The 14,850-nt window shown below is 46.6% G+C and overlaps 1 protein-coding gene across 1 annotated transcript in view; it reads right to left on the bottom strand.

Annotated features, from left to right (window-relative positions):
• The window catches only part of CORO1C (coronin 1C), an 84,680-nt gene that overhangs the window by 11,926 nt on the left and 57,904 nt on the right, over window positions 1-14,850 (bottom strand). Inside the window, exon 3 of the mRNA XM_043974504.1 lies at window positions 7,995-8,117. Coding sequence (XP_043830439.1) covers window positions 7,995-8,117 — 123 coding nt within the window. The remainder of the gene's footprint in view (window positions 1-7,994; window positions 8,118-14,850) is intronic.

Here is a 14,850-nt window from a genome sequence, read left to right as displayed (position 1 = left end):
GGACAAAGAGGGCCAGTCATGTTTCACGGGGCTACAGGCCTGGCTCTGGGAGCCAGTTGTCATCCTCTGACCTACATTTTCCTCACCTGTCTTATGAGCGGAGAGGTCCCCTCCAAGCTTACTGATGGCAGTCTGTGGCCTCCAGGGGATCAAAAAAGAAACAGGCTTTAAGCGGCAGGGCACCTTGGTGCAGATGCAAGGAGGACCCTGCTGATCATCAAGGCCTGTTCCAAGTGAATGGAGTTTCTCTTTGGGGAAAATCCGCCTCTTCAGACCTGCACACAGGTGTCAAACCTGCACACAGGTGTTATATGGGGGGGGCGTTCTAGATGTCTCTTCTGGAGCTACTGTCTGGAGCATTAAACACAAAGTCCTTCTCTGTCAAACGTGGGAGAAGTCTAGAGTGGATGGGATTCCTCGTTCTTTACAGCTCAATTCTCCTACACATCTCCTCCACCAAACAAGGCTCCCTGTGACCTCTCCCTCTCCTCCCATCCAGCAAATCCGCTCTGATCCGGAGAAGAGCACGTGCCATCAGGGGCCCTCCTGAGGCCTCTGCCAAGGCTGCCTTGTCCTTGTCTTCAGGTACCACCAGGCCGGGCAGTCCTTGCTGCATCTCTTGTCCAAATTTCTGCCTCTGTTCTTGCCAGGCTGCTTCCTGGTGCAGCCTCCTCTGCACTTACATGTCACACAATGTCAGAGTTGCCTCTCACATGGTAGATGAACCAGTTTCAGAAAGCTAAAGTGGATGAGGTGCCCAAGGCTGCCAAGTCCTCAGTCCTGTGCTTGCTCTTACTCAAAATGCTCATGACTAAGATTCTCTCTTGGGGGGCACTGCCCCGTGATACTTGTGAGGGGCCTCTTCTGAAAGTGAGGGGGAAATCCGGAAGGGAACAGGCAGGAAGAAGTCCAGGCAGCTAAGGGGCAGTGCAGTGGATTGAGCACCGGGCTTGGAGTCAGGAAGACTCACCTCCCTAGGTTCAAACCAGGCTTTAGAGACTTTACTAGCTGTGTGACCCTGGTCAGGTCACTTCACCCTGTTGGCCTCAAATGAGCTGGAGAAGAAAAGGGCAAATCACTCCAGTGTCTTTGCCAAGAAAACCACAGATGGGCCATGAAGTCAGACACACCTGAAGAGGAGTGAACAACAACAAGGCTTATTATAGCAGAGTATCAACCCAGCACTAGGGCTAAACTGACGACCCACCTTGTCATGGCGCCCCATGCCCTCGAGGTGGCAGCATAGTGACACCCACTCTGCAGGGCTCTCCTTAGCACACTGACTTCACAGATAAAATGGGGGCCTCCCCAGGAGAAGTCCCTGGCCCAGGACTGCAAAGGTAGGAAGGGAAAGGCCTTTCATTTCAAGTCCAAACTGAAGTCCTGAGGCAAAGGCAGAGGTGAAATGTTTTCCATTTGTTTTGTTTTAAAAAGGCACCTTTTTGGTTTACTTAAAAATCATCCCTCGGACCAGGAGAGTTTAAGAATCAATTTAGAGGATTCTGCATCGTTTGCAGAGGACCCTTAAGCTGGGGTCTAGACCTTGTTCTAGGATGGCTCCTCTGAGACGTGCATTCCTCTGTCATCCTAAAGATGGTTCTGAGAAAGGACCCACGGGCTCCCGCAGACTTTCACAACGAAGTCGAAGAACTCCTCTACCCCAGCAGAGCCGAGCTCAGCACTCTGGGTCCAGAGTCCAGGCTCCAGTCCCCAAGAGAGCAAATCCGCTCATCTCTGGAGCTCCCCACCCCAAGCTCAGCCCGACTGACTGGGGACTGGTGCCCTTGATGAGAACTGACCGCCCTGACACCAACCATGTCCATAAAGTCTTCCACCCAGGGAGGCCTCCCTCCCTCCCTCCCTCCCCCATCAAGTCAGTTAGTGCTGTCATTTCAGGAACTGCCATGTCAACTGGCCACCCTATATTTCAACCCACCATATGCTTCCCAGATCAAAACTTCCTTTCCTGGCTGCTACAATACATGCTGTTCAGTCACGTCAAACTCTTCCTGGCCCCATTTGGGGTTTTCTTGGCAGAGATACTGGAGTGGTTTGCTACTTCATTTGAGAAAGGAGGAAACTGAGGCAAACAGGGTGATTGGTCTGGGGTCACACAGAGAGTACATGTCTGAGGCCAGACTGAAACTCAGGTCTTCTCCTGACCCCATGCCTGGTGCTCTATCCACTTAGCCACCTACCCGACCCACTCACAAGAAGATGAGGCCTAAGAATTAGGTCCTTCTGCCTCAGCCAGCCCTGCCCAGAATGGGCTCTTCCCATCTCCCTAAGGGCCTATCTCAGCTGCCACCTCCTTGATGACACCATGTCAGCTTCCCTTTCTTCAGCCTCCCTCCTTGGATGACCCAAAGCCTCCTCTTTTTTTTTTTTTTTTTGCGGGGCAATGGGGGTTAAGTGACTTGCCCAGGGTCACACAGCTAGCAAGTGTCAAGTGTCTGAGGCTGGATCTGAACTCAGGTATTCCTGAATCCAAGGCTGGTGCTCTATACACTGCGCCACCTAGCTGCCTCCTCAAAGCCTCCTCTTAGGCAGGACACCCATGCCCATGCCTGCCACTTCCTCTTTGTGTCCCCCAAGGTCAGCACAGGGCCCAGCATGCTGATGTGAAAATGCCTAACATTACACACAGGGAGGTGGTCGATTTCCTTGGGGGGGGCTCCTCGTGGAGTTTGGTTTGTCCTTTTTTTTTTTTTTTGGTGAGACAATGGGGGTTAAGTGACTTGCCCAGGGTCACATGGCTAGTAAGTGGTTTGTCCTCTTTCAAACAAACAAGTAGACAGGCTTGCTGTGCCAGGTCTTCAGAGGGCACAGATGTGAGGTGTGACCTCTCTAAAGACTGACTTCTCTTCCAAAGCTGCATGTGGTGTGGAGAAGGTACCAGGCCGTACAGAACAGACAACAAACCAAACCTTACACAGCATCTCACAGAAAACCTTCCTAAATAAACAACTCTGGGAAGAGGGGCCTGATGCTGAACCCTCGGCCTGAAGGTGGCTTTGGCAAGGAACCGCCAAGCCTGGTGAGGACAGGACACAGGCTCCGGAGGGCCGTGGTGTCAGCTGCCGGCTGCCCTGGCTCCCCCTGCTGGAGTTCACCTGTCTCTGCCTCCCTGTGATCCGACCTCATCAGGTGGGGCTGGCAACTTCTAGTCATCCTTCCTCAGAATGGATGTCTCTCAAACCACGTGCTTATAGTTCAGACAGAAATAGTAAAAGAGAACTAACGGAATTCACAAGGTAGAAATCTCTAGGACTGGCTGGCTGCAACCATCCCTCTTTCGTGTTGGGGGCCTCAGAGCCCAACACACGCAGCCTTCTTGGGACAACAGAAAACACAAGGCCTGGAATGGCTTGAACCAAGTACAAGGTGCCACGCCCTGGTGCTGACTGACAGGACCTTTTAAATGGGGCCGATAACGCCCGTGCCCGGCAAGGAAAGCAGCAGCAGCGACCTAAGTAATGACTCCAGCTACCGCACCCCCTCCCCTGCGACAGGTCCCAATTCCCCAGCGAGTCACTCTCAAGACTTTTTAGGCCGGTAGGGTCTGGCCGAGCCAACAAGAAGAACTGCAATAGCCAGCTTTAAGGGAAGTACCACACGGGCAGAGGGGAGGAAGGTAGCCAGTCCAGCATTCCACCCACTATGTCCCAGGCTCAAGGGGGGCCCATCCTGACGTCTCAGCACCCAGAAGGGTCGGCTTCTTCAAGGCCCACCTAGGAGACATGCTGGCTGTGTAACCCCGGGCAACTTCCCAGCGAGCAAAGACCACTCACTAAGACTTTAAGTGGCAGAGAAAGTGGACAATAGCAGGGACCACAAGCCATGGTTTTTACATTTTAAAGTAAAAACTGTATTCTATCTAAAAACGTAAAGACCCCTCTTAGATTGTATGCCATGCAAAGAACAGGTAGGCTCATTGTGGCCCTTGGTGTGGTAGTTTGCTGACCCCTGCACTTACCCCACTGTATGCCTGGTACATAGTAGGCACTTAATAAATGCTTACTGACCAGAGACCAATGAAATCACAAGTCCTGTCCCTAGTTATCATCAACAGATGTCTTATACGTATTGCATTATAACTTAAAGACAGGAATCTGATCTTATCCATGCCTCTCTCCCAGAGGGCCTTGACACACAAATCAATCAACAAGCATTTATATAGACAAAAGAAGACCAAGGGCATTCGTGCACTCATTCATTCATTCATTCATTCATTCATTCACTCACTCTTCCGCCTTCAGGTTGGACACTGATCACATTCAGGATTTCCTTCCTAGCTCAACTTCAACTTCAAACATGCTGAGTCTTTAATATGGAACACATCTCATTGCAGCAGATCCAAAAGCTTATGTCTGCTCTCATTTAGTGATGTCCAGGTTAATTAGCCCTGGTAATTTGAGGAGAGTGAAAACGAGGTCAAAGTCATGGCTCTGATCATTCCATGGGTCTGTTCGAGCTTTACGTCACTGACCTCACCCACATCCCATCCAGCCATGTTAAAAAAACACATGTAGGCAGTCATAAGGGGAAGAATGGGAGCTGGAAGAAAGAAATTCAAGGATAAATCCATTTTTAAGAAATCTACTCCCATTTTGGGAAAAATGTGACTTTAAAAAGATGTTCTAGAGACACGGTGGGGTGACTACCATCGTCTTTATTGGCAAGGGGCAGAGCAATCCATGAAAGGAGAAAACCACACAAAGCCACAGTAGCAATAAGAAAACATGAAAGGCTCCTCCAGGCTGATCCTCAAGAAATTTTAAGCCTGACTGGCTCAATGGCAATGTTTTACCAAACAGTTCAGATCCTTATCCTCTCCTTCTTTCCTCTTTCTCTCTCTTTCACTCACTCACTCACTCACTCACACACACACACACACACACACACACACACACACACACACACACACACACACAGTCTGGTTTCCTCTCTGAATCTTTCCCAAAACATTACCTATTGTGAACTTGCATTGGATTTCATACTAACCCAGACACCCTTAAAAAGGGCAGGGGGGGGGGGGGGACGGCAGCTAGGTGGTGCAGCGGATAGAACACAGGCCCTGGATTCGGGAGGACCTGAGTTCAAATCCGGCCTCAGACACTTGACATTTACTAGCTGTGTGACCCTGGGCAAGTCACTTAACCCCCATTGCCTCACCAAAAAAAAAGACTAAAATAAACAGAAAGAGAAAAGAAGCCAAAGAGAAATCTTGAAAGATGGTGACCCCATTGGAGGAGGGCTGAACCACACATGTGGCATCTTGTAGCAGCTGCAGAACAGTCCCGTCCCCTACTGAAACCACTAGCCTCATAACTTCACTTGGCAGTGTGAAGAGAAGCCAGTGCATTACTAAATTAACCAAGAGCTATCTTCTTCCAAAGAGTGGGTCCATATCACTGATTATGAGAAATCAAAGATCTTAATGCTAGAATGGGAAAATTATTCTAGGAAACAATGTTGAGGAATCCGCAGTGAATAAAGCACCGGCCTTGGATTCAGGAGGACCTGAGTTCAAACATGGCCTCAGACACTTGACACTTACTAGATGTGGGACCCTGGGGAAGTCACTTAATCCCAACTGCCTCACTTAAAAAAAAAAAAATGTAAAACATTTCATTAAAACAAAGCTAAAAAGCACAGACTTAGAAGGCTATAAAGACAAATGACAAACCCAAGGCCTCCTCTCTTGTGGAATTCTATTCTTCTGAGGGATAGTGAAGAAACCCCTAAGTACTTCATTTGAAAAGTACTGAGGAGATTTAGTATGATGGCTAAAAAGAAAAACAAAACCCTTTTCAGACCCCCCCCCCCAACAATGGAACTCCTCAAAAATCAAAGGAAAGAGCAAAACTCCAGCCCCTACAATTCTCCACTGGGGGAGGCGGGAGGATGCCAGCCACCCCCAACATCTGCAGTGTGGAAGTCCTCTGCCGGCTTGGCCCAGCTTGGGCAGTGGCTGCTCTAGCCAACCTCTCCTCTTCCCAAAGCTTTTCTGCAGCCAGCAGGGTTAACCCTGTCCTGAAGTGTTCCTGAAGGGAGCAGCAGCCTTGACTAGCTAGGACGAGTCACCCTAGAAATGCAAGACAGAAAAGGAACTGTCTGCAGCCCACAGGATTTCAACCAGTAAGGCCTACCCAACAAGTGGGTGTGGGTCCATACATACAGAGTGGAGAATGAGGGGACCTCTCCATGGCATTCTGTGTGGGTGTTATGGGCATCAGGATCCCCGATGGCTGTGGCGTTGGAGGCAAGATCAGAACCAAAGGTCTTCCTCCCTCTGAGTCCCCAGCACTCACACCTGCAACTATGCCCCCAGTTCTATCTCTGGCAGCTTTCTGGGCCCTTTATCTGTTGCTGCCTACTCCAAACGACCCCAACGAGCACTTTTAAAAATTAAAGCAAACCAATCAGGAGCCTGCAAAATGCAAGAGGGAAGGCAGCCAACCAGCTAAGAGTCTTGGCATCACAGAGCTGGCAGCCCACTGCAGCAGAGGCTCCTGGGCGGCTTGTATCATATTGTTAGACTCTAAATGTACACACACCTCCAGGGAGCCTGGGGGTGCACAAAGCATGTGGGTAAAAAGCAGAGGAACCTGGACTTGGCTTCTGTGCAAGACAAGAAGTAAGGAAGCACACAGTGACAAACAGCAGAAGCCTGGGAATGTGGGGGTCTGGCCACAGGCCAGATGTCTGACAGGGGCCAAGGAGCCTGGCTGAGCCTGTCTGCTCACCTGGGAAACAGTTCAGTTCTTAGACCCCTCCTAGCTCTCATGGGAATTGGGGAAACCTGGCCCACAATGCCACTTGACTTGATTGAATTTTCACATCAAACACCAGGGTTGTGAAGTGAGAAGGCCTTGGTTCAGACCCTCCACATCTTTGGTCCCAGGTTTCCTCCTCTATACACCCACAAAGTGGAGCTAGATGGTTTGTGAAGGCAGATTTCCAGTCCTATGGTCTATGATTTTATTTGTTTGAGGTTTTTGTTTTTGTTTTTGTTTTTTGGTGAGGCAATTGGGGTTAAGTGACTTGCCCAGGGTCACGCAGCTAGTGTCAAGTGTCTGAGGCTGGATTTGAACTCAGATCCTCCTGAATCCAGGGCCACCTGGCTGCCCCATGGTCTACGATTTTAGAAAGAAAATTATCGATATCAATGCTATCAATTGATGCTATCAATAGCACCAACATATTCTCAGAGGACACTTGTCATACTGTGTGAAGTACACTCTATTTTGGGAAAAGATTATCAATGGCCCCCAGCCCCAGCTCCCACAACAAGTGGGTATCCCATGTCGGGCCTTCTGCCCTGCCTACCACACCATGCTCACCTCTCCTCTTCTAAGAATGTTCCCACATCCCCAACCCATTTTGGGGAGGGGGAAGAGTAGGAAGCCAGCCCTCACCAAACATCTGTCAGCTTGGCCCAGCCTGGCCACTGACAGGCTCTGTCTGACCTCTCAGCTCTTCTCAAGTCACCAGAATTCTGGCTTTAAGGACCCACATAAAAAGTGAGGGTTTTAAGGAGAGGAAGTAAAGTAGATTTTTTTTTAAAATCCATGCAAAGTCCCCCAGATACAGTAGACAACACCTACAAGAGTGTGTAAGAACCGCTAAGAACTTTTGCTGGCCAAAGAATCGAAGTTCCTCAGGGGCAGATTTGGTTTTGGGTCCCCTGTGCCTAGGATAGTGTCTTATACCTAGCACATCTGTCTGATGTGTTGAACTGAATCTGAAGTCAAGCTCTGAGGTAACAGTGTCCTCTTCTGGCATCTTTGAGGTTTCCAGTGGGCTCATCATCAGGAGAATGACAATCCCCTACAGTACTCCGCATGGCTACATTGGGATTCACATTATGTACAAAATGGTCACTGGTTCCAGCTCAGTGCAAGCAAGGGACCCACTTCAGGGGCTTCACCGCTTGGCATGAGCAGTTTCCAGAGGCAGTAAAACATTCCAGGGCTGGCTTTCACACTCACCATCACCGTGCAATCCTCTGAACCACTGGCAATGACCTGGTCGTTGTGTGGACACCAGTCGATGTCGAGCACGGGTCCTGTGTGGCCACATACTGTGGGGTAGGATTTGTCAATTCTCCCAGTCTACAACAAAAGAGAGAAAAAGAGAATCTTTTACTTTGGATTATGCTCACACACATATCCCTGTCCCCCCCCCCCCCAAACCTGTAAAACTCTATAATTAAAGAGGACAGACCAACATGTGGAAACAGCTCTAACTGTTGGGAATTTTTCCCCTTAAATCTAGCCCCAAGTGGCTTCTTTGAAACCTTTTCCCATTGCTTTTGTTTCTGTTCTCTGGGGCCAACAAAACAGCTCCAGTCCTCCCCTCGCCTACTTTTCTTCTTCCTTATTCCTCCTGTTCCTTCCCAAGCTCCTTTGCTGGATCCTCACCCAGATCATGCCCTCTAACTATAGGGATCCCCGGCTCTCTTCTCTTCGCCCTCTACACTGCGTCACTTGGTGATCTCATCAGCTTTCAAGGACTTAATAACCATCTCCATGCTGCTGATTCCCAGGCCTACCTAACCTGCCCCCAATCTACCCATCCACTACTGTATCTCCAACATCTTAAACTCAACATGTCCCCAAATGAATCTTTCTCCTTAAGCCTCCTACCTTCCCTCTTACTACAGAGGGCGACCCCATCTTGTATGGCAGGCTCCCGACCCAGGGGCCATCCTCCACTCCTCACTCTCTCCCCGCCAGATCCAACCCATTCCTAAGGTCTGTGGACTCTACCTTTACTTCTCCCATATCATCTGCCCCTTCTCTCTTCTGATGCTGCCCCCACCCTGGTCCAGGCCTTCACCCCTCACTCCTGGGTTATTAGAGGATAGCTGCTGGGGGGGGGGGGGCATTGCCTCAGGTCTCTGCCCCACTCCAATCCATGCTCCATTCAAGCACCAAAGTGATTTTCCTAAAGCAAAGGCCCAAACATGTCACCCCCTCTACTCAATAAACTCCCTATTACTGCCAGGAGCAAACACAAAATGCTCCGTTTTGTGTCCAAAGTCTTTCATAACCAGCCCCCTCCCCATCCTCCCCCAACTTTTCCAGTCTTCTTATATCTGACCCCCTGACCCTGACCTCCTGGCTATTTCTCTCCCAAGACACTCTTATCTCCTAGCTCTGGGCACTTCCTCGTGGTCTCTCTCCCTGGCTTCTTGTACAGCACATTCCAAACCCATACATAGTCTACAGAAAGTCTTTCCCAACTCTTGAGTTCAAATCTAGCCCTAGACACTTGACACTAGCTGTGTGACCCTGGGCAAGTCACTTAACCCTCATTTCCCAGAAGAAAAAAAGAAAAAGAAGGAAAAAAAAGAGAACTGCTGTCCAACAACATCTCTCCTGTAATACTCGTAAAGTAGGATTTTCTGAAATTCATCTTATTTGATTCCGTTCTCTTTCTCAGTGTGGCCCCAGAGACACTTTCAAGGGGTCAGTGAGTCCAAAATTATTTTCATGATAATACTGAGACATTATTTGCTTATTAAATTCCCTTCCTTTCCCAAACACATCTCTGTGAGGCTGGATTTCCTTCAGAAGCAGCAACCAAAAGAACAAATCACAACAGAACAAATGCAGCAAATAGGAGAATCCAGGTGTCTTCTATTAAGCCAGACATTAAAGAAATCGCCAAAAAAAGCATGTAAAACACCACCACTCTTCTCATTAAATGTTTCTGTTTGGGAAAATGTCACTATCTTCATTTAAAATGTTGTTCATTTTCCAAGAGGATGGATCAGGAACATCACAGGGTGATGGCTTGACCTGCATGTAAACTGGATTTAAACGAGGCAAAGCTGCACAAAGCCGACAACCTCACTCTCTCTTCCGGAATCACTGAAGTCTACTGGCAGGACAAAAGTCAAGATAAGATGACTGGCATGGCCTGGGATGCAGTGGGTGACCTTGGGTTTACACATAATGTGTGTATTCTTCTGAATGAATTGATAGATATTTTCAAATGTATCCATTTTGATGTCTGATACAGTATTGGGCATCTAGGTGATGGATGCAGTGGATAAAAGCGCTGTGCTGGAAGTCAGAAAGACTCTTCTTGAGTTCATGTCTAGCCTCAGACACCTACTAGCTAGGTCACCCTGCAAATCACATTACCCTGTTTGCCTCAGTTTCCTCATCTGTCAAATGAGCTGGAGAAGGAAATGGCAAAACCACTCCTGTATCTTTGACAAGAAAACCCCAATTGGATCACAAAGAGTTGGACCCAATTGAAACAACAAAACAACAGTTACAATCCATATAAGAGTTATATCTTATAACTTGTTGAGGACTTTGGTGCCCTCGATCATTTTTAGACAGTAAAGAGGTTCTGATACCCAAAAGATCAAGACCTGCTGTCAAAGCCCACCAAGGTCTTTTGGGATGCTGAGCTACTGTCCATCTAGTTCCCTGCCTCAACTCAACCCCACAGCCGGGAGTAACCCAAAAATCTGATGAGCAGACCATTCTATGTGTTTACCTGAATTATTCATAAACCATTTTAAAAAGCACAGTGTCAAGCACAGATGGATCCCTGGGGGTATTCCACAGGAGACCTCCTGTCACAAGACATTAAACCATTAACAACTACTTTTCTGAGTCCAACATCTAATAAGTTCTGAAAGCACCTAATTGTAAAGCATGACCTGCAACAGAGTATATTTTATATTGAGAGATTCTGGAAACTGATGTCCCTCTTTGCCTGAACAAGTACAGCTGAAGCTATTTAAAAACAAAACAAACTAAAAACATACAAAATCGAGCTTCAATTAGGGGTGTGAAAAAGTGATGCTAGACAAGTGTCTCATTGATGTTCTCTGAACCCAACCAGAAGAAATGCCAATTTGATGGGCCAGTTAGCACCAATGCTGTACTTAATATGTATATCCTCCAGTACCCTCATGTCAAAGCCCATCTAGACTGAAAAGAGCTCATTTTCCTCATATAGAACACTGCCATCTGCATGAACCTCAAACTCTGGACTCTCAAACAACCTGTTCCTGGAAGCCAAAGTTCCTGTTTTAAGTGTGACATCCGCAGGAACACCGTCACCTAAGAGGAGCAATCTTAAGACTAAAACAGTTCATTCTATTCATTTTTCTTTTTTTTGCTTCTTTTAAAAATTTTAAAAATTTTCCAGTTACATGTAAAGATAGTTTTCAACAATTATTTCTAGTTCCAAATTTTTCTCCCTCCCTTCCCCAAGACAGAAAGCACTCTGAAATAGCTTATATATGTACAATCATCACATTAAACATATTTCTGCATTAGTCATGTTGTAAAAGAAGAATCAGAGCAAAAGGGAAAAACCTCAAAAAAGAAAACAAACAACAAAAAAAGGAGAAGCAGTATGGTTCAATCTGCATCCAGATTCCATAGTTCTTTTTTCTGGATGTGGAGAGCATTTTCCATCATGAGTCCTTTGGAATTGTCTTGAATCTTTGTACCACTGAGAAGAGCTAAGTCTATCACAGTGGATCATCACACAATGTTGCTGTTACTGTGTACAATGTTCTCCTGGTTCTGCCCACTTCACTCCGCATCAGTCCACTTAAGTTTTTTCAGGTGTTTCTGAAATCTGGCAGCTCATCATTTCTTCCAGCACAAATAGTATTCCATTACATTCACATACCACAACCTGTTCAGCCATTCCCCAGTTGATGGGCATTCCCTCGATCTCCAATTCTTTGCCACCACAAAGAGCTGCTATAAATATTTTTGTACATGTGGGTCCTTTTCCCTTTTCTATGATCTCTTTGGGATACACACCTAGGTGTGAGGTGATACCTTAGAGTTGTTTTAATTTACATTTCTCTAATCAATAGTGATTCAGAGCATTTTTTGATTTTGGCAATAGATAGCTTTGATTTCTTAATCTGAAAACTGTCTGTTCATATCCTTTAACCCTTTCTCAATTGGGGAATGATTTGCATTCTTATATAATTCTATTCATTTTTAAATGTTACAAAGATTGGTCACGGTGCTTCCTTGTGTACCATATACACCAAGGTCCCTGAAATGCCATGATGGAGGAAGGCAACCAACAACATGTTGAAAATGACCACCTTCTAGTCAGGTCATCTCTGGCTGCCCCTGGGTTTTTTTTTGTTGTTTTGTTTTAACAAAGATGATACTCCCAATGAGGCTTTCCTTCTTGGCAATTTATCAAAACCCTATATTTGTTTTTGACTCTGTAGATAGCATAACAGCCAATAACACTGGGAATTTGCAAGGTCCAATACAAAATCAAGCTAAAAAAAAAAAAGGATACTTTTTTTGTGTCTTAATTACAAAAGCATTTGGAAGCAAAACAAAGCATCAGCTTGCAAAAAGCACTAACGTTCATATTTATTTGTGAAGACTAATGATGGGCCCTAAGGAGAAAAATCAAACTATAAGAATCAATATCAACCATTAAAGGGGGAGGAGTGGGGAGTGAGGGACACAGAAGCTCTAAGTGTAAATCAATGGGGATGAAAAGTGCTATCAAGTCTTTCAACCCAAGACACCTGCAGTAAAAACAGAATAAACCAGTATCTTCTTTCTTCCCAGCACTGTCCCGGAGCGATGAGGGCAAGGGGTGGCCTTGCCTCCACTCTTGAAGGGCCAACGTGTTGTAATCCAGTCTACTGAGCCCATTGACCCGCCTGGCCACAAGAGACCAGAGCTTAGGCCTGCTGGCTAGTCAGGCTTCAAGGTCTGCTATTCTCTCGCACACCCTCCCCCAAATCCTACCTTCAGCACTAGAGAAAGAAGTAACCAATGAATTCACATTAAGGTATGTGTGTTAATGGCATAATATTTTCTGCAATTATTTGCACCTTAGGGGGCAGCTAGGTGGCACAGTGGATAGAGCACTGGCCTTGGATCCAGGAGGACATGAGTTCAAATTCAGTATCAGACACTTGACACTAGCTGTGTGACCCTAGGCAAGTCACTTAACCCCCACTGCCCCGCCCCCAAAATTAATTTGCAACTTAAAAAGAAGTGTGGAACCAAGCTTAACCGAAGAGGAATGATGATGTTTGAGCACAATTTACTCTACCTTAAAGCTCTCCCTTCCTTGCTTGATACATGGGGTAGATAGAGTAATGGGGAGGTGAAGGAATGTAAGTTTGAATTGAGTGTTTGAGAAAAGGGGATAGATAAGTCTAACTCAAAAGGGGAATGACCAAGTCCAGTGAGCCTATCCACTTCCTGTTAGGGAAATGTATCCTGAACTTGCATATTTATGGTCAAGTCTGGTTAATGAACCATGAAACAGGACAATGAGTTTTCGAATCCAGATGAGAAAAAAAAGAGGCCCTTAGTCACAATGTCTTCTAACATTACAAGTGCTTTTGAACAAACTGGAATTGCTGGAGATTACTACTGGTAAAATTTCTTAAATTTTAATGACAGTTTGAACTTATATTTTCCCCTCCCTCTCTCCGATCTTTAAAGTTACAAAAGCAACATCATACATAGTATCAGCTTAAAATGGATGCTTGGAAAGTTTCCAAAGTAGAAGCATGACATACATGCTCCTAGACCACTCACATGTCCACAGACTACTGGAGTGGGAAGAGGAGAGTCATCTCCCACCAGCCCTCAATTCACAGAGGAACAAAACAAGGGCTTGGGCCTCCTGACTTCCACAAGCCAGTGTGATCTTTCCATGACAAGCGGCCGCCTCTTTCACAATTAAATGTGAAATTCGGTTAGCTTCAGACCACTTCCTTTATTTCTCCAACTACCAGACGGCCCCGGTGTGTTGGAAAGTCCCTGGATTCTAAAAAATTTCAGTTCTGTTGAGACCTTGAGCAAGGTATTAAACTTCCTGATATAAAACGACTGCCTGGCCTTGACAATCTCTCCATCCCTTCCAAGCCTCAGGCCTACCGAAGACAAACCTGAACGCACAAAGTGAGGGCAGGCACTCTTTCTGTCCCTAGTGGTGCAGAATCAATAGTGATAATCCTCACCTTTCCAAATCTGCATTCTCTGAGACACACGCACCAGCCTAAACCGTACACTCGTTTCCAGTGGAAGGGATTCTGCCTCATACCAAGACAATGGATCACCCACCACCTTAGTAATAAAGAAGACCGAGCCTTGTCGAGGCCAAATGGGGCCATCTCCAGATTAGAAACAGAAGCCAACAGATCACTAACTCATAGACCTCTCGGGGCAGCTCCATGAAACCATCCTTCCTCCTTAGGATCCTTTCCTTCCCTCACCTTCGAAAGTCTAGAACAAAGCCTGATCAGCCATTCCCTGGTGCTATTCTTCAGCAGTTTGTCTCCCAGCCAGTAAGCCCCACCTTAGCCTTTCCATATTTCCCAGTATCTAACATGGTCCTCAGTATAGAGCAAAGACTTAATTAATAAGGGTCCTTGTATATGGGAGAGGGCAAAACAGGTAAAATTAAACCATCAAGTAATGTTGGGTTGTTGTTGTTTTCTAGAAGTGAGTGATTTTATATTTGGACACCACTATTTAGACAGAAAACAGTTAAGCCTGGGCTTTTAGGCTCAATACTACAGAGCAAAAACTGATCGGTCTCTCTAGTAAAAAGGGGCTCAAATCTGGGGCTCTTCCAGTGCAGGGCATTTTTCAAAGCTGCAGAAACAGCACTACCAACTACTCTGGAAAGTGAAACTGAGGCTGCTTACCAGTCCAGCCCCTGGATGTGGGTCTGTTCTAGATGAACATACAGAACCACAGCTGGATCCTCTGGCCACAGAGAATGGCCAAGTGACAGACACAAGGATGAAGCCACTGGAATGACAAAGGGCACTTCCAATTAGGTGACAAAAACAAGAACATC

Source organism: Dromiciops gliroides, chromosome 1, assembly GCF_019393635.1.
Source record: "Dromiciops gliroides isolate mDroGli1 chromosome 1, mDroGli1.pri, whole genome shotgun sequence".
NCBI lineage: Eukaryota > Metazoa > Chordata > Mammalia > Microbiotheria > Microbiotheriidae > Dromiciops > Dromiciops gliroides.
The sequence above is the reverse complement of the archived record's forward strand: the minus strand, read 5'-3'. Positions and strand labels throughout refer to the sequence as shown.